At 37.3% G+C, this 25,616-nt stretch overlaps 2 protein-coding genes across 2 annotated transcripts in view; both read right to left on the minus strand.

Annotated features, from left to right (window-relative positions):
• Positions 1-6: 6 nt before the first annotated feature.
• On the minus strand, positions 7-5,138 carry LOC107701396 (alpha-2-macroglobulin-like protein 1). Its single transcript, XM_016503394.1, has 7 exons — positions 4,982-5,138; positions 3,906-4,099; positions 3,585-3,800; positions 3,206-3,324; positions 375-465; positions 213-281; positions 7-27 (listed from the first exon to the last, which is right to left on the minus strand). Exons 1-7 carry the CDS (start codon positions 5,136-5,138, stop codon positions 7-9), a joined length of 867 nt encoding a protein of 288 aa, XP_016358880.1.
• Positions 5,139-17,411: 12,273 nt separating this feature from the next.
• LOC107701398 (alpha-2-macroglobulin-like protein 1) overlaps positions 17,412-25,616 on the minus strand; it is a 34,596-nt gene continuing 26,391 nt past the window's right edge. Inside the window, exons 28-37 of the mRNA XM_016503395.1 lie at positions 23,665-23,739; positions 23,382-23,544; positions 22,612-22,805; positions 22,291-22,506; positions 21,935-22,053; positions 19,633-19,723; positions 19,471-19,539; positions 18,130-18,235; positions 17,776-17,824; positions 17,412-17,467 (exon numbers count right to left, since the gene is read on the minus strand). Coding sequence (XP_016358881.1) covers positions 17,784-17,824; positions 18,130-18,235; positions 19,471-19,539; positions 19,633-19,723; positions 21,935-22,053; positions 22,291-22,506; positions 22,612-22,805; positions 23,382-23,544; positions 23,665-23,739 — 1,074 coding nt within the window. The 3' untranslated portion in view covers positions 17,412-17,467; positions 17,776-17,783. The remainder of the gene's footprint in view (positions 17,468-17,775; positions 17,825-18,129; positions 18,236-19,470; positions 19,540-19,632; positions 19,724-21,934; positions 22,054-22,290; positions 22,507-22,611; positions 22,806-23,381; positions 23,545-23,664; positions 23,740-25,616) is intronic.

A 25,616-nucleotide genomic window follows, 5' to 3' on the forward strand; every position in this document is an offset into this window, starting at 1 on the left:
GTAGTGCTAAATTTCTCCAAACTGATTCTGATTAAGAAAAACACATCTACATCTGGGTTTGCCTGAGAATGAGTACATTTTCAGTCAGTTCCCTTTTTTTTTGGTGAGATATTTAAGTAAACAGTGTCAGTTTGTCTCTTTTATTGTCAAAATATCAGTGACCGTCCCAAAAGCGTTTTGAACCCCTCAAGGTATTTGAATAAATCATTTACACTATCCAAATAGAAAATGACATGATCCTCATCCAGATCCAGACACTTGATTGTGGGGTCTTCCCTCAGCTGTGGAGACAGAGGAGTGAGTGAGAACGAATCAAACCCTGGCTACACAACTTGGTATTAAAAGAGGACCAGAGCCCTTCAAGTGTTACTCACAGCCTGCAGAGACGTCTCATCTGGCTTAAACCCCGACAGCAGCCTAACGTTAATGATCACCATGTTGGTCTCCGCTCGTGTGCCACTATACCTGTCATATAATCATTCCAACAATCACAAACAGGGTTCACAACCACACCTTGTTCATTGTATGTAATCTGACAGACAGCAAATGGTCTATTAGGCCATAAAGTAGGTTAAGTCTTTATTCATTCTTCCTTTATAGAGTCAAATGGATCTGTTAAGTTACTAATTTCCGGGAGGCTTTTTGTTTACTAAAGTAAAGGAGAATAAGAAATTAATAAATCTTAAAAGTAGTAAAGCAACAGGGTTAGATAATATTCCAGTGAGGATTCAGCTAATTTTATTACTCCTATGGTTACTCATATTATAAATCTTTCAATTTGCCAAGGAAAGGATCCTGACGAGTTAGGACAAGCAAGAGTTATTCCTCTTTTTTAAGAAAGGCAGTAGGTTTGAGTGTAATATTTATAGGCCGGTGTCAGTTTTGAATGCTTTATCAAAAGTGATGGAAAAGATTATATTTGAGCAGATTGAAGACTATCTTAAGTATAATATATTGTATGAGTTTCAGTCTGGTTTTAGGAGGAAACACTCCACTGAGACAACAATTTTATAAATAACGGATTATATAAGGAAAGAAATAGATAAAGGTAAGTTAAGTGGGATGGCACTGTTAGATTTGCAAAAAGCTTTTGAGACAGTATTCTGCTTTTAAAAGTTAAAGCAATGGGTTTTAGTAATGCAGCCTGTAAATGGATTAAGTCTTACCTTGAATATAGGTATCAAATAGTATATTTAAATGGGGTGTTTTTGACCATTTCATAGGGGGTTCCACAAGGGAGTGAACTAGGTCCATTACTTTTTTATTATTATTATTATATATTAATGATTTAAAAATGGCCAGTTCTAATGAGCTTTTCTTATATGCAGGTAATGCAGCAATAATTGTATCTCATGAGAGGAAGGAAAACATTGAAAATATATTAAGTAGAGAGATTGAAGGGGTCTCCAAATGGTTTTGCCATAATAAGCTGTCTTTAGATTTGGGAAAAACTGAAGTTATATAATTTAGCTTGGCTGTTAAATTGAAAAAAAAAAAATGCTCTAGATTAGAGGTTAAAGTTGAAGATCAAATTATTATACATAAACAAGAACTAAAATATCTGGGTTGTGTTTTGGACAGTAACCTGGCAGGAGAAAAGATGGCTGCTTTAGCTCATTCAAAAATGTGTAATCGAACAAAAATTTTAGCAAGACATCCACTGCTGCATTTCCAAAATAAACATTACAAGGAAATCGTTTTTTTAAAAGTCGAAAAAAAAGGGTAACTTTTCTTAAACTGATGATGGTGTTTAAGATAATAAAGGGTTCCAACTTCAAAGTTGTCTGTTAGAATATTATGTACTTGTAAGAGAGGTTCATTGTCATTCTACAAGGGCAAGTGATTTATCCTTGTAGGTTCAAGAGTGTAATGGGTAAAAATTATTTTACTATCTCTGCTGCTTGGAATAAATTACCTGGGTGTATTAAACATACAAGTTGATAGTATTTTTAGAAGGGACGTTAAAAATTGTTTTTTTCCATTGATCTATAGATGTTTGCTTGGTGAGTTTCTGAACTTGATGTTGATTGCACTCAGTTTATGATTTGCTCATCCACTTTTTAAATACTGAGGACCACAATGGAAATAAGCCTATGGCTTTTTTCTGAATATTATCCTCGACAGTTTTGAAATGTGTATGAATTAGTCTTTATGGGCTTTTTTTGTATTATGTTTTTTACATTTTGTCAAATAAAACAAACAAACAAACAAACAAATTCATTTTGCAATAAAACTGCAAGTGGAATTTGTTACTGCCGGCAGGACTTCTCTTCGCAAATATTTGTTTATTTTTATAGACAATACCATTAAAAGTTGGGGGTTGTTGTTTTTTTTTTTTTTAACGAAGCCTCTTATTCTCACCAAGAATTTGATCAAAAATACAGCAAGTCAGTAGATCAATAAATTATGTTTAAATTTAGATTGTTTAAATATAATACAAGTTCAAGTAACTATTTTATATTTGAATATTTTTAAAACATAATTTATACCTGTGATGGCAAGGCTGAATTTTCAGCAGCCATTACTCCAGTCTTCAGTGTCACATGATTTTTTAGAAATCATTCTGATATGCTGATTTGAAGCATGAAACATTTCTTATTAATATTTGTTGAAAACAGTTGTACTTTTTAATATTTTTGTCAAAACTGTGACACTTTTTTCAGGATTCTTTGATGAATAGAAAGTTTGAAAGAACAGCATTTATTTGAAAATATTTTTTTTGTCATTTACATTTTTTTGTAACATTTATAATGTCTTTACTGTCACTTTTGAGCAATGCAATGCATACTTGCTAAGTAAAACTATTAATTTTTATTTAAAAAAAAGACTTATTGACCCCAAACCTTTGACCAATAGTATATATGATTAATATTTATTATTGATTTTTTTTTTTTTATTATTAATTTTCGCTAGTTTGTAGTATTTTAATGACAGGTTAAATACTCTTATAGGGTTGTAGGGTTTTTTTTAAGTCTATATTTGGTCACAATTTTTCTTTATGGAAAAGAGCTGTAAGAAGATTCTCTAAAATATCTCTTTTTTTGTTTCACAGGAGAGACAAAGTCATAGTAAATAATGGCATTTAAATAAATTATTAATGATGTAACGAAATAAATTAGCAAAAAAAAATTAAAAATCACATGCGTGTATTATATACATAATAGCTGTCTCCATGATGGTATTTTTTAATAGAAGTGTGGCTCACCTTAAAGTAGTGGTTAGTGTAAAAGCTGTGTTCTTTGTGTTGTTGCAAACCCCAGAATTTGCACCGATTTTGAAGGCCAAAGAGTCTGGAGGAGGTGGGATATTGTAGTGCAAGGCAAACTGAGAGCCTTGAAAAAAAACAACAACACAGAATGATGTCAAAGACGAGGTGATTTATATAACTTATATACACTTAAATAGTCATAATGCAGTATACTCATCCTTATGTAATTCCAAATCCTTCCTTCTGTGATCCATTGAAGAAAGTAAGTCATACAGGTTTGGAATGATATACAGGTGAGTAAATAATGAAAACTTTCATTTCTAGATGAACTACTCCTTGGATTTCTCAATATGTGCATCAAAAGAGGTGCACAGACCTGCACAAACACACAGCCTTTGCCTTCTGCCCTCAGCTTGTATGTGCCAGTAGCTTCCTGCAGCTGTTTCTCCTGGTAAAGCAGCCGGTTGTTCCGGTTCACAGTGAACTGGTTCCTCTGGCCTGAGGGGGAGGTCACGGTTACGGTAATGGATCCTTCTGGATTGTAAGTGGCAGCACTGTACTTAGCGAGGGCCTGGAGTGCCACAACAGTATCCTGTTCACAGAGAGAGAGGGATGACACGACTTACAGTCAATAATGATAAAACATATTATAAAGACAGAAAGGGGTCTAAAAAAAGCTGCATGAGATAAATAACACCTGTGTAGAGGAGAAGCCTCCATACGCGTTCTGCTTCTTGGTTAACCAGTGCACTATGCCAGCAGAGTAGTTCAGTCCAAATCCAGGGAGTGTGGGTCCTGAGAGCAGCGCCAGCAACACATAGGCACTCATCTCTACCTCCACAGAGCCCCATGGTTGCACACTATTATCCAGAGTCCAGTATCGTCCAACACCTAAAATAATCAGGGCAAGAAAACTGGAATATTGAAGGCTGGTGATTGTGATTTTTATTAAAAGCAGCAGGATAATACTAGATCAGAGGTTTTCAAACTGTGGTCCAGAGAAATTGGTACTGGGGGAACACACACACAAAAAAAATGTAGAGAAAAAATATAAACAAACAATAACAAAAGAAAAAAATTGTTTAAAAAGTTAACGTACTTAATTTGATTTGCAGTCTGTTTTTTTTTTTATTTTTATGAAATAGTATTTTTATATTTCTTGAATTTTTTTTCTGGGTTTTCTCCTCTGCAGCACAGTAACTATACAGTAGTTTATGCCTTATTGTCTTTCTTTTTGAGGAGTTTCTAGTTTCTAGCAACAAACACTATACTACGGAGTCCTACACATGACATGCGGAGAAAAAAACAAGATATTATGGCTGTGAATTAAGAATTTATTTCCTCGGTTAACATAAATTGTGCCCACAATATAACTAAAACATAACATGGGAACTAATTAGCCACAATTTAACTAAAACAAAGGAAGAGTAAATAATATGTTGCCACAAATGAATAAGTTGTGGGAACAAATTCTTAATTCATGGTCACAATATCTATTTCTTCTTCAGCTGACATGTGTGGGGCTCCGTGCTATAGAAGTAAATTCTGAATTGAATTGAAAATTGAATTAATTTAAGTAACTTATTTAATTAAAAGCCAATTATTCAATTTAGCAAACACAAAATAGAAAGGTCTTTATGAATAAAAACTATTGGAGCCTTTTTATTTAATATATAGTCATGTAATGTATATGAATAAAAAAGAAACAAAATCCTTAAAGATAAGTATTTTAGTATCGTTATTTGTCTTATTTAATTTAAAGCTGAATAGTACCTTCTCTCTTGGCCTGCTGGTCCAGGTTGGAGAGGAGGTTCTGTCTCATCTGTTCATCTCCAGCAAGAGTGAATGTGTAGGACAGCAAGGTGGTCACAAAAGTGTTGGTAATGTTACGGGAAGCCTCCATAAGACATTCAAGGCTTTTCACTACCATCCTTACAAAGCACACAAAAGACTTAAGAAAGTGAAAAGAAGAAAGTGAAGTGACATGTGGCCAAGTATGGTTACCCATACTAGGAATTAGTGCTCTGCATTTAACCCATCCTAAGTGCACACACAGCAGTGAACACACACACACCGTGAACACACACCCGGAGCAGTGGGCAGCCATTTATGCTGCGGCGCCCGGGGAGCAGTTGGGGGTTCGGTGCCTTGCTCAAGGGCACCTCAGTCGTGGTATTGAAGGTGGAAAAGAGCGCAGGTTATTCACTCCCCCCCACCTACAATTCCTGCCGGACCGGAAACTCGAACTCGCAACCTTTGGGTTACAAGTCTGACTCTCTAACCATTAGGCCACGACTTCCCCACTTTAATTAGTCATATAGAGTCCACCTCTTAGGAGCCATAAAGAGGGTTTTACTCACAGAGTTCTGGACACCTAACTCAAGCAGTGCTGCGGTGATGTATGCAGAGGGACTTCATCATCGACACCACCCTGGGAAAGCAGAAGCAGGGCAAAAACACATTTAGACATGCAAGAGTGCATCATCAAAGATCATTCCCACCCTCAGAATTTCAATCTCCTCACTTTATTGGCATCTAACAGACATTTCCAAAGTGTGAAATCCAGGACCACCAGACTAAGGAGCAGTTTCCTATCCATAAATGACTCTCCTCGAGTCATCTCCTCATCCCACTCAACGCTGTAACAGCTTCTCATATGTGCTCTTCTCATTTCGTGTCATCTCAATTTTTCCAGTGGCATGAGTTTCTGGGTCCCTTGAACTATTGCCTTAGACCCCCTTTTGCTATTTATTTCTATATTCTATACAGTATGTAGCTCTAAGCATTACTTTAATGTGTTCTTTCCTAAGCATCAAGAGATTTAACTGTATACAGTGTACTGCAGAGCACTCTTAGTGATTACTATTTATTTTTTTTTTTTACATCTAAATATACTAAAAACAAGATACATTTTCAGTTTTCTAATAATATATCAAATGTTTGGGATTGGGAAGATGTGTTAATTGTTTTGAAAGCAGTCTTCTATGCTTACCAAGGCTGTATTAATTAAAAACTATTAATTATTATTACAATTACTGTTTTTTCTTAATTTAATACAGTATATTGTAATTTATTCCTTTGATGGCAAAGCTGAATTTTCAGCAGCCATTACTCCAGTGTCCACTACTCCAGTGTCACATGATTCTTCAGAAATATGCCGATTTGCTGCTCAAGACACATGTATTATTAAAAATAATGATGAAAACAGTTGTGCTGCTTAATATTTTTGTGGAAACTGTGACAATGTTTTCAGGATTCTTTAAAGTAACAAAGTTTACTTTAACAGCATTTATTTAATCACTATTTTTTATGTTTTTGTAACATTATTAATGTCTTTACTGTCACTTGCAATTTAATGCACCCCTGCTGAATAAAAGTATACATTTATTTTTTTTAAAGTAATGAACCCCAAACTTTATTTGGGGTTCATTAAGCATAAACTTCATTAAATCCTTGAAACAATTTTGCCAGTGAGGTAAAGTAAATAAATTATATATTTATGTCTTGTTTTATGGATGCTAAGATATTTCAAATGCACAACTATTAATATTACTTTTTTATGTTAGAGGGAAAAAGCTACAGTATAATCGTGTATATCTTGAGTACTAGCCCTCAAGAATTAAGCCTGAACCAGTGAAATCTATAAACAACACTCTCACAAATCAACACACACACTCTTATTGTATAATACATTATCCCACAATAAGCCTCTCTTGCAAACTGAACGCAAAAGAAAACCCCTGAAGATACCAAAGTTCAGTCCATGTGCGCTGTCAGATAGTCTTCAGCTGGTCTTTCAGTCTGGCAAGTTGACTCCCCTAAACCAGCAAACCAGACCAGACTGACCAGTTTGGGAGACCAGCTAGACCAGATGAAACCACATTAAATCAGGATCTAAGAGGATCTTAACCTTCAACATGTTGTTGAAGTGTTTCCCCACAGAGGCGAAGCAGCCATTCTTCTGCTGTTGTTGACCCAGCCATTCGTTTGCCTGATCAATATTAGCCTGATCTATAAATGTATACTTCTTTGCCCCACCGAAAGACTTCGTCACAAATGCAGTTAACCTGAACACACAAGCAATATATATTGCGGTCAAATACTCATGATTCAGTAAATTTGCCTTGATACATTTCAGTAAGTCCATGTGGATTTATTGAATATCTCTAGCAGCCTATTTCAAAAACAGCATGTGAATAGACTGGCATTAAACCTATATACCAGAATCCACACAGTAACACATAACGTAAGATAAGGGATGAATGCTTTCATTGTCTCTGTACCAGACTCACCAGGTGTTACCAGAAGGATTTTCTCCCAAAAGCACTGTAAGCTCGGTTTTTAATCTCAGGAGTGAGCTGCCCGCTGCTCTCCAGGTATTGAAGGATGTAGATATTGGGGGCAAAAAGCAGCATGTTCTGCTCTCCACAACCGTACGGCATAGCCAACAGATCACCAACGTTCCTCAGAGCACTACTCATCAGATCACCTGTGGACCAAAAAGCAATATAACCGTCAGTATGATTAAAAACTGAAAACTACTCAATGAGAGCAATTCTATTGATTACAGAGTATTTCAAACATTTATACTAATATTATGGAGAAATTTGCCAGCATATTTTTAGACACCCAGAACAGTGCTAAAGATTTTGGCAGAACCTTTGACAAACACTGTGGGTAGAGTGAGAGAAACGGATGTTTCTTGTGGACGGTCTAATAGAATAGAGAAAAAATGTCAGGTTCAAATCATGCTGTACTTTACCATAGACAATCATTTTCTTCATCTGTGTAAAAAAAAAAACTACACAGGGTTTAAAAGCTGGAATAGGAAGCTTTTGTTAAAGCCTTTTTGAAATGTTGAGTATTTTAGCATTTGTCCAGTGCCATGGATTTATCCACTTCCAGTCTAAATGCATTACTGTAAACAGGAGTTTTGCTTATTTTTACACATTGAAAGTCAAAATTATTATGTGTGGAATGTGGTAAAGCATGTTAACTTCTGTTTCAGCTGGAATGATTCAAATTCTTTATTCCTCTTTTACAGTAATAGACAACACAACACACTGTAATGCCACTAACCTGTTAAGCAGATTAGTTTATTCTGAGTGATTGACTGTTTGGTTCCTTCTGCCTGAAAAATACAAGTAATAACAGTGTCAATTTTATCTTTAAAGCAAAGCCAAACAAGATAGATAGATAGATAGATAGATAGATAGATAGATAGATAGATAGATAGATAGATAGATAGATAGATAGAACTTAGTATGAGCAATAAATCACTCTTAATTAATGTGAAGATTTAAAACAATACCCAAATAGCTACTGTCTAAACATACTAAGTGTTTTTTTCTTTAGAATAATGCACAGTTTCAACATAGTATGACCAGAAATATGTATTATGAAAGTAATTATAGTACATTTTAATTTCCTGTTGACTTGTTAGCTTGTTGATGTTGAAGAGTGAGTCACATGGTTTCTGAAAGCTCACATACAGTAAAGGCACATACCTGCACCAGAACGCTGTGCATCACAGTATCAACTCTGCCTTTGTCTGGCAAAGTCACCACTTCATTTCCACACAGTTCTTGGCTCCGGACTGCCTCAGCACGCTCTGTAATGTTCACCTTTCCTGTAAAACACACACACACACCAGTACACAATGACAGTGGATTTAAGTCACAGAAGAAACAAAGTACCTCTGGGGCCTGCAATAATAAACAAATCTGTGACTGTCAAGGTAGTACATCCAAATTAAATACATAGTCCACCCAAAAATAAAATAGGAATGTATTAAGGGGATTGTTCATCCAAAAATGAAAATTCTGTCATCATTTACTCACTCCTCCATGCCATTGCAAACCTGTATGACTTTGTTTTGAGGATTAAGATATTTTCAAGAATCCTGTTTTGGCTTTCATCCACTTCCATAATGTGTTTGGTTACCAATATTCTTAAAAATATTTTTTTTGTATCAGCAGAAGACAAAAACTCATACAGGTTTGGAATGACATGAGGGTAAATGATGACATAATTTTTATTTTTGGATGAACAATCCCTATAAGAAATTTCTATTGTAAGTGTAATACCATGTCCTGCTACAAACATGATCAGATGTAAAATAAGCTTTTCAGTTTAGGGAATCAAATTGAATTAAATTTCTGTTCGTTTTTGCTCATACAGAAGTCAAAGTATCTGGCTTACCCAGGACAGAGGGTGAAACAATCCACTGGAAGGTTTGGCTCTCTTCGGAGCAAACACACTGAGTGCAAGTGCAGCCTTTGCATGGCTGAGCTGTGAACTGCGCTGAGTTTACCAGCGTGACCTTCACCTTTTTGAAAAAGTACAGCACATGCGCAGAGATCTCGTCCACTGATCCCATCACACAAGAGCACACTTTTATGCACCTCTGCCTCCTCCCTGCCCTACCACACCAAGGCATGGAAAGTTGATATGAAAACTGGTATGAGGAGGAGTATGATACATTGCGATCGACATATTTCCTCTTGTGTTGTGTAACAAGTGGACAGTAATTCATTTAAGTCAATGAAGCTGCAAAAAGGCTAAATGAGTTTAAGGTTTTTTTTTTTTGGAAAGATTACTTTGACAAACAAGTGGTATTGATCATTCGAGTTGTGTGAGACTTGGGAATTTTATGCATTGCAAACAATAAAATAAAATAAAATAACATACACACACACACACACACACACGAGCAAACAATAGAAAAAAAAAAATAAATAAAATGTTTATTTATTTATTCCAGGCAGTCATTGTTTATTTTAATGACTGTTAACCCTTGTTCCTCAAGCATCTTAAACTATTAAAATCCACCATTAAAATATTCTTATATATCTATGATAAACTTGAAAAAAATAAAAATAATACAGTGCTTATGAAATTGAACTAAATTAAATAAAAAACAATTAATTATACAGCACTTATTAAATTGAATGAAATTAAATGAAAAGTCTTGGAATCTCATGATTTATTTCAGTGATGTAACTCTTGTTCTTAAACTATTAAAATGCATTATACAAATTGTTATATTGTGTATGACACTATGAACTTAAAAGGAAAATAAACAAAAAAAATCAATAAAATAAAACATGCGGCAGAAAATCAAACCGTTAATGCATGACAACTTTAATGCAACTACACTTTTGTGTGCATGAAATGAAATCTCCAGAATGTACATTCAGTGTGACGTTGCTCTTTTTGAATTTTTGATGCATACATTATCAAGAGCCCTGAAACTAAGTTTTGAAACATTGGGATTGTGTCAAGCATGGACAAAGACACATGGCATTCATTATGTTTGAGAGGGTGTGGGTTCTCACAGGTGTATTTGGAATAATGTAGGATGGGGTGAGGAAAGCTTATGTTTCAGTGACACTACACCTCCAACTTGGTGATTCAATAACGGACTGGATAATAAGTGAGGAGTATTTCTTCCATTTCCTGCTAAACAGGTTATAGATACTTTTTGTTTCTTTATTTTAGAGATTATGTAATTTGGAGACTTTGGTATATTAATCTTGTTGCTGTTTTTCGTTGACGACCGTGCCAAAGAAAGTGCGCCTTTTATTAGTCACAAGTTTATGTGTGTCAGCAACCAAAATGCAAACAAGTGGGAATAAATGCAGCTGCACAGGTGATGCACACAGGACACTTCACAACAAGGAGGGGCTTTCCAAACAAGTAAACAAGTTCTCCGTTTTTCAGATCTGGCACGACTCTTCATTTCATTACCATGAGATTTAACCTGCTTGCTTGAATAATCCAGGCAAATCTGTTCATTGTAAACCAAATGCAAATTTAAATAAGGACTAGACAAATAAAAATACAGAAAAATACACATCAGGCCTATAATACATTCTTCTGATTTTGTATTATTATTATTATTTCTAAAAGTATCCAATATATTCATATATTTTGCTCACTGGTTGCAGCCTTTGCTTAGAAATATTCAGTACGATAAACAATCAGACATTACACTGAAGATTACAGAGTAACATTTAGCGGAATTAAAATAAATAAAAAAGACTCAATGAATTAATCCTCTTTTTAAGTTATTTATAACTAATTGCAGCAACATTTTTTACAGTGTTGACTGGATGCAGGCCTCACTGATCTGAACTTTTTTTCTGAGATTATGCACATATTTTGAGTGGGAAAAAAAATATATAGATTTTTTATTTTATTTTGCAATATTCACTCAAAAACTGAGGTGCATAAGCTTAGGTTAATGTGGCCTATGATCAGTCAGTTCCAAAAAGAAATATAAAACCTGTGCTAATTGAAAGAAAACAAGTTGATAAAATACTGAATTCAATATTTGGTAATAATATATCATAAGATATTTCTAAGCATTTTTTTGTAGGCCGGTCATTTTTGACACTGCAAGTAGGTTTTTAACCAATGCAATAACATTTTAACTAGCATTTTTATGAAAAAAGAAAATCCTCTCCAGGTCAAAATAATAGGAAAACAACATGAGGTCTGTTAAAGTACAAAAAAAAGAGAAATGTTATTTATCATATGAATGATTATTAATATTTATTATTTAATATATTCAGCATTCTGACCATGTACATCAGAAGCCAGAAGCAAAGAATTTTCATATTTCAAATATTATCATATTTTCTTCAAGCTCCCACAGAAAGCTTCTGAAATAAAGGTATAAATAAAGCACTCTGTCAATTGTGAAAGTCAAATGTGAAACAACGTGTAAATTGAAAATGTAAATAATTTCTTTTTTTCTAAACTTTCCATTTCAATGTCCATTTCAAACAACAATTTTTCTTATGGTATTCAAGCTCAACAGCACACAGTGAATGGGTGAAGTATTTAATCACTCTGAATAGATTCTCAAGGATTCAGCAAATAACGCACACTGGAAAACAAGCAGAGTACTGCTGAAGTGACAACAAAGAGCTGTCAAACACACTCCTCCCTCACCATTGTTTTGCAGGTTACATGAACACTGCCCCCCCCCCATATGATTGTAAAGTGCTTTGGGTGTACAACAATACACAATAAAGTGCTATATAAATGCATCATTCATTCATTCATTCACTGTCAAAGAACAGTGATAATCCCTCTACCTTTGCTGCATGTTCACGTTGCATTTTACACATCTTAGAATGCAAAAAGGAGGGCTTACCATTTTCAAAAATAAGCTGTTACTTTTATAGATTTTTTAAATAAAAATATATTTTATATAATGTAGTATTGCACTTTATTGCAATACTAAATATATATTAATACATGAAAATATTTCAGTACACCCCCCCCATGAAAGAATTCATAATCAAATTACTAAGCAACCACTAAATGAAATAATGGGTAACATTTTAAAGCTAAGAATCTCAGCTTTTTTAATGAATGTAACTGTATTTTGATCAACTCTTAAAGAGTGCTGAGTAGTCCCTCCAAAACAGAGTGTACCTAACCCTACATCTACGACACCACATCTCTGAGGGTCTTCCCACCAGTCAGCGAAAATGCTCCACTTCAGGCCGTAAAGTCACCTCGTAGAGGGGGCTCTGGCCTAAGTAATAGTGTTCACCACAGCAGGTCTCTGGAATCCTCCTGGTCACATCCAGGGACCAAACATAGAGGTTCTAGAGGTCTGGGCGCGAGTGCCAGATTGTGCCCCTTCCCTGGGAAAGAAGGTCCCTCCTCAGGGGAATCTGCCAATGGGGAGCTGAAGACAACAACATGAGCTCCGAGAACCAAGTCTTGTTGGGCCAGAAGGGTGCCACTAGCAAGACCTGTTCTTTTTTCTTCGACTTTGCACAGGGTCTGCATATTTGCAAATGCATATTTGCGTAGGTCCCTGGGCTAGCTATTTGCCAGTGCACCCACACCGAGGGGGGCCTCAGTCAGTGAAAACCACAATGGGCAATGAGTGGACTCCGGTGAGGCAAACAGATCTACCTGTGCCTGGCCGAATCGACTTAAGATCAGCTGGACCATCTGGGGGTGGAACCTCCATTTGCCTCGGAGCGTGCCCTGCCGTGAAAGTGAGTCCGCAACAAGGTTGAGGTCATCCGGAATGTGAGTTTCATGCAGAGACTTGAGTCTGTGCTGGCTCCACAGCAAGAGATGGCAGTTTTGCTGTGACATGTGATGGGCGCGAACACCACCCTGGTGAATGATATATGCGAACGTCGCTGTGTTGTCCGCCTGGACTAACATGTGCTTGCCTTGGATCAACAGTCGAAACTCCTCAAGGCCAAAAGCACCATCAACAGCTCCAGGCAATTGACATGCCAGTGCAGTCGGGGGCCCGTCCAGACCCTGGAAGCTGCACGCCCGTTGCATACAGTGCCCCAACTTGTCTTTGAAGCATCTGTTGTGACAATGATGTGTCTGGACACCTGTTCTAAGGGAACTCCTGCCTGTAGAAAAGAGATGTCCTTCCAAGGGCTGAAAGTACAGTGACACTCCGGTGTGATTCTCACACAATGTGTGCCGTGGTGCAATGCCCATCTCAGGACTCAGGGAATGAAGCCAGTGCTGAAGCGGTCTCATATGCATCAGTCCCAGCAGCGTGACCACGGCTGAGGACATCATATGCCCTAGGAGCCTCTGAAAGTGTTTGAGAGGGATCGCTGTTTTGTGCCCGAGAGATCTCAAGCAGTTCAGCACTGACTGAGCACGAGGCTCTGAGAGGCGTGCTGTCATAGTGACAGAGTCCAGTTCCACACAGAGAAAAGAGATGCTCTGCACGGGGGAGAGTTTGCTCTTTTCCCAGTAGACCCTAAGTCCCAGCCAGACAACATGGTCGAGACCACGTCCCTGTGAGTGCAGACCAATTCTCGCGAGTGAGCATAGATGAGCCAGTCGTCGAGGGAATTGAGAATGCGAATGCCCACTTCCCTGAGTGGGGCAAGGGCAGCCTCCATGACTTTTGTAAAGACGCGAGGAGATAGGGATAGCCCGAAGGGAAGAACCCTGTACTGATATTCTCGCTCTTCAAAGGCAAACCGGCCTGTGCCTTGGAAGGACCGAGACATGAAAGTACGCGTCCTTCAGGTCTATTGCCACAAATCAATCCTGATGTTGGACACATGTTCACATGTTTAAGGGTCAGCATTTTGAACGGGAGCTTGTGAAGGGCCCGGTTCAATACCCTCAAGTCAGGGATCGGTCTGAGCCCCCCACCCTCGCAACCTCCGATTGAAGAATGGCAGCATTCTCGCCTCATACTGAGGTAAACAGAATGCCATTAAACTTCAACTGGCGCCTGGTGAAATGAATCGCATAGCCGATCCTAATAGTTCTAAAAAGCTAGCAGGAAGGATTGGAGAGGCTTAGCTAAGCGACCAGATACCTTGCCAGCGCTCTCAAGGGAACCACGTTCGACGTACCTAGGGCAGGGTTTCTGCAGCCGAGTGGACCAAAAGGTGCTGTGGTACGAGGTGAAACATCCTGAGGAAAAAACAGCACCTTGCCGGCAGACATGCCATCAATGGATGAGGGAACAGAGGTTCGCCAACATGCATCGAGTTGGCTGGATGACAGACTTGTTGCATCAGAATGTGAGGAGACAGAATGTCTGTGTCCGAGCAGGCTCTGATGCATAGTTTCAGCATCTGGCCGTCGCAACTGGGAGGGCCAGAACAGCTGTGACTTAGAGAAGGAGGAAATTGCTCTTTTATTGACAAGGTGGTGGCTTCCTGCGAGTGGTGGGCCGTGGTTGGGCTTGACTGCAGGCCCAGGCTGTTTTGAGGCCTCGGCAGTCCTCACCGGACTGTGTTTAATGGTTTCCGTCTGCTTCTTAACCATTGAGAACTGCTGTGCAAATTCTTCCACAGTGTTGCCAACGAGACCAACCTATGAAATGGGGATGTCAAGAAAGCAAACTTTCTCTGCATCCCACATCTCAGCCAGGTTGAGCCACAGGTGGCGCTCCTGGAACACTAACGTGGACATTGCACTACCCAGAGCCTGCGCTGTGACTCTCATAGTCAGTCACCGAGTGCAGTTCCTGCAATACCTCTGGGTTGGGACAACCCTCGTGCAGATCTTTCAATGCCTTGGCCTGGTAGACCTGCAGAATGGCAATGGTGTGCAGGGCGGACACAGCTTTTCCAAAAGCTGTATAAGACTTCGCCACCAGGGATGAAGAAAACTTACAGGCCCTGGATGGGAGTCTCGGGCAGCCCCACCAGATGGCAGTGTTTTGCAGGCAAAGATGCACCACAATCGCCTGGGCACGACTTAGTGTTGCACTCAGCACCCAGAAACCAATCATCTAGCCGCGAGCACTCGGGACAGGGTGGAGGATTCCACTCAAGCCTGATGCCTTTGGCTGCCCGGGCAAGCACGGATGCAGCAATTGACAGCTCACCCTCTTCACAAGCCCCAAATGAGAGATTGAACTCACCCTGAGACGAGCTCTTAAACTCATCTGAAAGCTCTACCGGTAGGCACGAAGTGCGGGAGGAGCGTGAAGTCTGCGGGGATTCCCCTGGCAGAACCATTCTCGCTTCTCCGAGCTCCTCCATAGCAATTTTATGCAGCTCAATACTGAAAAGTAGAAGGACCAGAGCGGCAAGCGGCCGGGATGACTCAAAGTCTTTTGGCAAAGAACCAGAGCCACGAGCGCAGCGTGCTGATGGAAAGTGCCTCGCACTCGGGGCACGAGCCATCTACGAGCGCTGCTTCAGCGTGAGCACAGCCCAAACACTGAACGCAAAGCTTGTGCGAAGGAAGAGATATGAAAACCGCAACCAGAAGCACACGGGTGGAAAGGCATGATATAAACACACACAGTTCAACCAGTGAAGCTCTTTGAGAGAAATTGCTCTTTTAGGAGGAAATTTGCTCTTAAAGTTTGCTGTTGAAAAAAACAGAACAAGCAAGCAGATGCTACGATGGCCTATTTATACCTGGATGTCTGGGCAGCTATGCAAAATCTGCTCACCAATTTTCATTAGCCTTTTCTCAATTATGTCAGAGGTGTTTGGGCACCCAACAGTTTTTAAAATGCCTTCAGTGAGTCAAGGGCTAAACAAAAAGGTCTGTTTTGTTCCAAAATGCTGTAACCTTTGGATAATTTATGCCAGGGGCGTAGTCATAATTTCAGAAGTGAGGGGGACAGAAATGTCAAATGTAATAATACCTTTTTTGTCTAATTGTCAGATTGTATTTATTTATTTAGTTTCTTATCTCTTACTTTTAATTGACTCAGAAATCAAATAAACCGCTGGACAATTACCAATACTTTGTATTCTGTAATATTTTTTCTTATATTTTCCTAAAGGCAATTTTATGAATTGTTCATATACTACACTTTTTTTTTATCACAGAATAAGGCAGAAAATATATTTTATAGTTTCTATATGCTACTTCAATAAATTATATTTCAGTTAGCACTGCATTATTCAGATACTTTATTATCCGGAAATTACTTGAAAAACACACATAAGCCACAGCAATCGTGCATGTACACAGCAATAGCTGAATGCCTTTGTTCAGGGATTTCATGGCACATCATAAATTATTACTTCTATGAGTCCGTTTAGAAATTTCTGCGCAAGAGCGCCCTCCAGCTTTGAGCTGAATGGAACACACACTTCAGAACAGTGTTCAGTGCTCAGTAATGTTCACAATTTGTTGGGATCGTTTACTGACATTATTTGGTAATTGCTGGAAAGCTTTGAAACTGATACCGCTTTAGTGGGCAACAGTAGGAGAATAGCCGATAGCCTAGCGGGCAGTGTGCCAACATGTCACTCCGTTGCATTACAGAGTTTGAATCCTGGCTCGAGGACCTTTCCCACCCCACTATCTCTCTCCCAATTGCTCCCTGTCTCTGCTACAATGTCCTATAGTAATAAAGGCAAAAAACACCAAAAATAAATTTGGCAGATGTGTGCATTTTCCAAAATACATAATTTGGTTGGGAGAGATTTAAAACTTTAAATTAGGATTTAATATTTGACTAATATGCACTGATATTAGGTATAGCTTATTCTTTTAAGATCCAGATATTTGCATAGGTACAGTAATAATACATCTAGATAATAAATAATCACAGGGCACAAATGCTTCAGATGCATAAATTGACAAATTGTTTAATAGCAACTAAAATGCATAATGCATAAATGCATTATTTTTGATTTAGGAAAACAATAAGATTTTATTACAATAAATTGATAGAAAAACAGGAAAAGTGTCAGTATTAAATCTGTCTCGCCATATATTCCAGTGTACAATACTTCAGCCATTAGCACTTCAGATCATCGCCTGAAAAACAATAGGTTAATAATTTTTTTTATCAAGCAATATAACATATCTATTTATATCATAATATTACATTCATATCTGTTCTTTATACATAATTTTAATATGTTGATTTGAATTTGGTAAAATTATTACCGATGATGAAAACCATTTAGATATTTTTCAGGATTCTTTTATGAATATAAAGTTCAAAAGAACATTTGAAAATAGTTATTTTAAACATGTAAATGTCTTTAAATTCAGATTTATGAGTTCAATTATAAAACAAATACTAATGGAGTTTTAGATAAAAATTGTACTATTGTACTTACAGTAGTGTTTATGCACATGGGGAGGTGTAGTCAATCACAGACAATTCACCTGGAGGAATAAAAACACAACCTAGTTTTTTTATGCACTACATTGTTGAGCTTGTCTCAATAAAATGAAAATGCATTACGGTAAAATTAAATACAGGCTCGTAAAGCATAATTACGCAATGCTTATATCATGATGTCACTAAGATTTATAAAAAAAAATAAAACATTAAAATGGAAATTGTTTTTCAGATTTTTGTTATGATTTATTTTTTCTATTATTATGTTATTATTTATTATATTTTGCTGGGTTTATAATAAAAACCCTATATTGTATTTCAGAGTGCACAGTGATGAATAAACACATACTGATCTTGTAGTAGTCATATACGGTCACTACAGCTGGTTTCAGGTTCTGCACCGGTACTTCCTGCATGAGCTTCAGGCTGATGGACTTCTCCTGATTCTTTTTCAACTGGAATGGAAGAGAAAGTTATTATTACATTATGATTATAGAGAGATTTATGTTCTATGGGTTATTGACATACAGTATAAAAATGTGTTAAAGGAATAGTTCACCCCAAAATGAGAATTTGTTGAAAATGTACATGTAGTTTATTTCTTCATAGGGACAGTTTTGGAGAAATGTAGCATTACATCACTTACCAATGGATCCTCTGCAGTGAATGGGTGCCGTCAGAATGAGAGTCCAAACAGCTGAGAAAGACATCACAATAATCCACACAACTCCAGTTCATCAATTAATGTCTTGTGAAGTAAAAAGTTTGTTTGTAGTAATCCAGATGCATCCAGCTTCAATACAAGTCCTCTATTCATAATATTGTTTCCTGTAGTGAAAAAGCTGTCTCATCTGAATCAGGAGAGAAATATGCACAGATCAATAACTGTTTACAAGTAATAACAGTTCTGTCATGACAACTCTCGGAGGGATTGGCATGGTAATGTACATGACAATGTTAATGTATTTGGTCTTGGCGGAATAAATCTGCTACGCTGCTGCTGCGGCAGAGCAAGTACCGAGACTTGCTACTGCCAAAACATCCACAACATGCTGCTGTGAGCATGTAAGAAATATTGCTCCTGCAAATATAACATACATGAAATAACCCCCATATAGCGTACATGAATCACCTCATAGCAGATCTATGCAGGTGGAGCTGGGGAAGGTGGAGGGTTTCTGAAGCAAGCTGCAACTGCAAGCACTAATCATATATTTGAATGATGAGCAGCGAGCTCATTGGTAGCCAAAATGCAACTTTTCACTTCACAAAACTTTAACTGATGGACTGGAGTTGTTGTGGATTATTGTGATGTTTTTATCAGACATTCTGACAGCACCCATTTACTGCAGAGGATCCACTGGTGAGCAAGTAATGTAGTGATACATTTCTCCAAATCTGTTCTGATGAAGAAACGTCTCGGTTACTTGTGTAACCCTCGTTCCCTGAAGGAGGGAACGGAGACGTTACGTCAGTCGTGACTGACGAATTGGGATCTCGCCCGAGAGGGAACAAACTCATCTACATCTTGGTTGGCCTGAGAATGAGTACAATTTCAGCCAGTTTTCATATTTGGGTGAACTATTCGTTTCAGTAAACGGGGTCAGTTTATCCCTTTTATTGTCAAAATATTAGTGATCTGTCCCAAAAAGGGTTCAAACCCCTCAAGGTATTTGAATAAAACATTTACACTATCCAAATAGAAAATGACATGATCCTCATTCAGATCCAGACGTTTGATTGTGGGGTCTTCCCTCAGCTGTGGAGACAGAGGAGTGAGTGAGAATGAATCAAACCCTGGCTACACAACTTGATATTAAAAGAGGACCAGAGCCCTTCAAGTGTCACTCACAGCCTGCAGAGACGTCTCATCTGGCTTAAACCCCGACAGCAGCCTAACGTTAATGATCACCATGTTGGTCTCCGCTCGTGTGCCGCTATACCTGTCATATAATCATTCCAACAATCACAAACAGGGTTCACAACCACACCTTGTTCTGTATGTAGTCTGGCAGACAGCAAAGAGTCTATTAGGCCATAAAGTAGGTTGAATCTTTATTCATTCTTTCTTTATAGCATCAAATGGATAAGTTAAGTTACTAATTCATTTAGCAATATATTTGCAGTGGAATTTGTTACAGCTGTCTGCAAGACTTCTGTACATAATTTTTATAGATATCATTCAAAGTTTTTGTTGTTGTTGTTGTTGTTGTTGTTTAAAGAAGTCTCTTATTCTCAACAAGAATTTAATCAAAAATACAGCAAAATAATGATTACTACAATTTAAAATAACTGTTTTATATTTGAATATTTTTAAAATGTAATTTATTCCTGTGATGGCAAGGCTGATATTTCAGCAGTAATTACTCCAGTCTTTAGTATCACTTGATTCTTCAGTAATATGCTGATTCGAAGCTCAAGAAACACTCCTTATGTGCTTAATATTATTGTGGAAACTGTGATACTTTTTTCAGGAATTTTTGATGAACATGAATACAAATTAATACAAAGAACAGCATTTATTTGAAATATGAATATTTTACATTTATATTTATATTGTCTTTACTGTCACTTTTGAGCAATGTAATGCATCCTTTAAAAAAGTCATACTGACCCCAAACCTTTGAACAATAGTATATTTAATATTTATTATGTTTTTTTAAAACATGCAATTAAAATGTATTATACTTTTTGCTAGTTTGTAGCATTTAAATGCCTAGTTGAATAATTTTACAGTGTTTTGATGTTGTATGGAAAAGAGCTGTATGAAGGTTCTTTAAAATAACTCTCTTTTTTGTTGTTTCACAGGAGAGACAAAGTCATAGAGGTTTGCAAGTAGTAATAAATAGAAATAAATTTAAATATTGCTCTTACCCTGGTGTTCATGTCTTTGATAGTGATTAAATGACAACATATTTTTTTCTGGGTGAACTATCCCTTTAAATAATGACAGCGTGCATAGTAATTACTTAAATAAGAATGCTAAAATAATGATATAACATTAAATTTGTTTCACAAATTCACATGTTGAAAGTATAATACACATAAGGGACAGTAGTTGTTTTTTTTTCTAACAGAAATGTGACACCTTACAGTAGTGGTTAGTGTAAAAGCTGGTTTCTTTGTGTTGCTGCAAACCCCAGGATTTGATTTGATTTTGAAGGCCAAAGAGTCTGGAGGAGGTGGGATATTGTAGTGCAAGGCAAACTGAGAGACAAAAAAACACAGAATGATGTCAAAGACGAGGTGATTTACATCCCTTTTATAGTTTGTTGTTGTTGTTTAAAGAAGTCTCTTATTCTCAACAAGAATTTAATCAAAAATACAGCAAAATAATGATTACTACAATTTAAAATAACTGTTTTATATTTGAATATTTTTAAAATGTAATTTATTCCTGTGATGGCAAGGCTGATATTTCAGCAGTAATTACTCCAGTCTTTAGTATCGCTTGATTCTTCAGTAATATGCTGATTCGAAGCTCAAGAAACACTCCTTATGTGCTTAATATTATTGTGGAAACTGTGATACTTTTTTCAGGAATTTTTGATGAACATGAATACAAATTAATACAAAGAACAGCATTTATTTGAAATATGAATATTTTACATTTATATTTATATTGTCTTTACTGTCACTTTTGAGCAATGTAATGCATCCTTTAAAAAAGTCATACTGACCCCAAACCTTTGAACAATAGTATATTTAATATTTATTATGTTTTTTTAAAACATGCAATTAAAATGTATTATACTTTTTGCTAGTTTGTAGCATTTAAATGCCTAGTTGAATAATTTTACAGTGTTTTGATGTTGTATGGAAAAGAGCTGTATGAAGGTTCTTTAAAATAACTCTCTTTTTTGTTGTTTCACAGGAGAGACAAAGTCATAGAGGTTTGCAAGTAGTAATAAATATAAATAAATTTAAATATTGCTCTTACCCTGGTGTTCATGTCTTTGATAGTGATTAAATGACAACATATTTTTTTCTGGGTGAACTATCCCTTTAAATAATGACAGCGTGCATAGTAATTACTTAAATAAGAATGCTAAAATAATGATATAACATTAAATTTGTTTCACAAATTCACATGTTGAAAGTATAATACACATAAGGGACAGTAGTTGTTTTTTTTTCTAACAGAAATGTGACACCTTACAGTAGTGGTTAGTGTAAAAGCTGGTTTCTTTGTGTTGCTGCAAACCCCAGGATTTGATTTGATTTTGAAGGCCAAAGAGTCTGGAGGAGGTGGGATATTGTAGTGCAAGGCAAACTGAGAGACAAAAAAACACAGAATGATGTCAAAGACGAGGTGATTTACATCCCTTTTATAGTTATCAGTATCCTAATGTAATTCCAAATCCTTATGACTTCCTTCTGTGATCCATTGAAGAAAGTAAGTCATACAGGTTTGGAATGATATACAGGTGAGTAAACGATGAAAACTTTCATTTCTAGATTAACTATTCCTTGGATTTCTCAATATGTGCATCAAAAGAGGTGCACAGACCTGCACAAACACACAGCCTTTGCCTTCTGTCCTCAGCTTGTATGTGCCAGTAGCTTCCTGCAGCTGTTTCTCCTGGTAAAGCAGCCGGTTGTTCCGGTTCACAGTGAACTGGTTCCTCTGGCCTGAGGGGGAGGTCACGGTTACGGTAATGGATCCTTCTGGATTGTAAGTGGCAGCACTGTACTTAGCGAGGGCCTGGAGTGCCACAACAGTATCCTGTTCACAGAAAGAGAGGGACGACACCACTTACAGTCAATAATGATAAAACACATTATAAAGACAGAAAGGGGTCTAAAAAAAGCTGCATGAGATAAATAACACCTGTGTAGAGGAGAAGCCTCCATACGCGTTCTGCTTCTTGGTTAACCAGTGCACTATGCCAGCAGAGTAGTTCAGTCCAAATCCAGGGAGTGTGGGTCCTGAGAGCAGCGCCAGCAACACATAGGCACTCATCTCTACCTCCACAGACCCCATCGGTTGTGCATTATCAGCCAGAGTCCAATATCGTCCAACACCTGAAATAACCAGGGCAAGAAAACTGGAACATTGAAGGATGGTGATTGTTTTTTTTATTAAAAGCAGCAGGATAATCTAGATCAGGGGTTTTCAAACTGGGGTCCAGAGAAATTGGTACTGGGGGTACACAAAAAAAATGAAAAGAGAAAATTTAAACCAACAGCAAGTTGTTAAAAAGTTAACAACACCTAAAATAATCAGGGCAAGGAAACTGGAACATCGAAGGCTGGTGGTTGTGTTTATTATTAAAAGCAATGGGATAATCTAGCTCAGGGGTTTTCAAACCAGGGTCCAAAGAAATTAGTATTGGGAGTACACAGAAAAATGTTAAGAAGAAAATTATAATATATATTTTTTATTATTTTGATTTGTTCCTGGGTCCATTAATAAGTTGTGGGAACAAATTCTTAATTTACGATATCTGTTTTTTCTTCAGCATGTCATGCACGGCATATAAAATATATACTGTAGAAGCCTTTCTATTTTTTTTTTTTTTTGGAACCATATACTTTGCACATCCTTATAAGTTTTTTAGTATCTTTAATTGTCTTCTTTAATCTAAAGCTGAATGGTACCTTCTCTCTTGGCCTGCTGGTCCAGGTTGGAGAGGAGGCTCCGTCTCATCTGTTCATCTCCAGCAAGAGTGAATGTGTAGGACAGCAAAGCAGTCGCATAAGTGTTGGCGATGTTATTGGAAGATTCCTTCAGACATTTAAGGCTTTTCGACACCATGGGATCCTTACAAAGCACACAAGAGACTTAATGAGTGTCTGCTTCCTTCATTAGTCACATTATCTGTATTGAGTTATCTGTGACTAGAGTCCATCTCTTTGGAGCCATAAAGAGGGTTTTACTCACAGTTTTCGGGACGCCTAACTCCAGCAGCGCTGCGGTGATGTATGCAGAGAGAGTGACTTCATCGCTGACGCCACCCTGTGAGAGGAAAAGCATCATCAAAGATCCTTCCCACCCTCAGCATTTCAATCTCCTCAATATATTGCCATCTAAGAGATATTTTCAGATTGTGAAATCCAGAACCACCAGATTAAGGAGCCATTTTCCTCTCCATAAATGACTCTGATCCATTACCTCTCCCTGCAATCATCTCCTCATCCCACTCCACACTATTTCTATTTTCTAAAACTGTTTGCTATATATTTCTCTATTTAAATGTAACTCAAAGCATTACTTTTTCCTAAGAGTTGTGGTAAGAGTTGAGAAATGGAATTTTACAGTGTGCCCTGTTATGCAGATGACATTAGAACGTCAAAAAATGTTCTCCTAATTGTTGACTTACTTAACATATGTAAAAATGTGTCTCTTTTTCAGTTTTTAAACAATATATATTATTACATTGTTTATATAGTGTCTTTTAACAATGAGCATCACTAAAACATGCTAAATTTATGCTTAAACTTAAAGTTTAAATTATTTTGCCAATGAGATAGTCTATCTGAACCAGTGAAATCTATGGACATTCTTCACCTGCCTCCCAAGACACACACACACAGTCTTGTTGTATAAAACACGGTTATACAATAAGCCCTCCTGCACACTGCAAAAGAAAAGCCCTGCAGATACCAATGTTCAGTTCATGTGAGCCATAGGCGGATATCCGGGGGGGCGGGGAGGGTGGACAGGACCCCCCTGAGGGTTGTCCCCCCTAAAAATATTATTAAAAACCACGCTATTAATTGTGTAATATAATAATTAAAATAAATTATTGTGTAAGTAGTAAAACAACACAAACGCAAACGGGGCAAAAGTGCGGTTTAGAAACATTTTGATTCTCCCCCTCCCTTGCCTCACAGTGCTTTGGTCCAAACGCCTGCTTTCTCTTTTACATCACCTATACACTCACAAGTCCGGTGAGGGAGAACAAAGTCAATATTTGTGGAACTCCAAGGCTGTCAAGGCTATTTTATTCACTTAAACATCAGATTAAGTGATTATTTTCTCTTTAATACAGATGATGCCAATGTATTTTTCGATGATTCCACTATGTTAGCAATAAAAACGTTACCTGCTTGATGGAAAGGGTTGCCAGGTTTTCACAACAAAACCTTCCCAATTGCTACTCAAAACTAGCCCAAACTAACCGCGTTTCGAGGGGTCCCCCAGTAAAAATCGTGTTCCAGGGGGTAAAAATACACGTTATTGGGGTCGCTTCAAACCCGCGGCAATAGTGATAAAGTAGCTCAATTCCTGGGAAAACTACAGAGTTGGCAACACTGTGACGGGTAGCAATGTCTATAACGGACACAACCGCTGAAAGTTGTCTAATTTGCACTAAAAGTAGTAAGAATTTCCTCTGTGTATACATATCCTTACAAGTACAATTTTAGCTGTATTACTCGTGTCCCCTTCAAAAATTGCTCTTGAGAAATTTTATGTTTATTGTCCACCCCCAACTGTTAGATTAAATTTACGCCCCTGATGTGAGCTGTCAACACCTATTAAATTAAAGGAGTCATATGATGCAATTTAAATTTTTCCTTTCTCTTTGGAGTGTTACAAGCTCTTGGTGCATAAAGAAGATCTGTAAAGTTGCAAAGACTAAAGTCTCAAATCCAAAGAGATATTCTTTATAAAAGTTAAGAGTCAACCACGCCTACCTAAAACGCCTCGTTCTAACACGCCCGTCGCTATGTGGGGAGATTTGCATAACGCCGCCCAAATGTTCATACAAAGAAAGAAGGCATAACTTTTATTCTCGCTGTAGTATTGTTGTTGCCACCGCCATGTCGTGAAGGCACTGTGTGATTCGTTGTGAAAGCGAAACTACTTTGTTTGGCCTTCCAAAAGAGGAC

Source organism: Sinocyclocheilus anshuiensis, unplaced genomic scaffold, assembly GCF_001515605.1.
Source record: "Sinocyclocheilus anshuiensis isolate Anshui unplaced genomic scaffold, SAMN03320099.WGS_v1.1 scaffold1906, whole genome shotgun sequence".
In the NCBI taxonomy this organism is placed as follows: Eukaryota; Metazoa; Chordata; class Actinopteri; order Cypriniformes; family Cyprinidae; genus Sinocyclocheilus; species Sinocyclocheilus anshuiensis.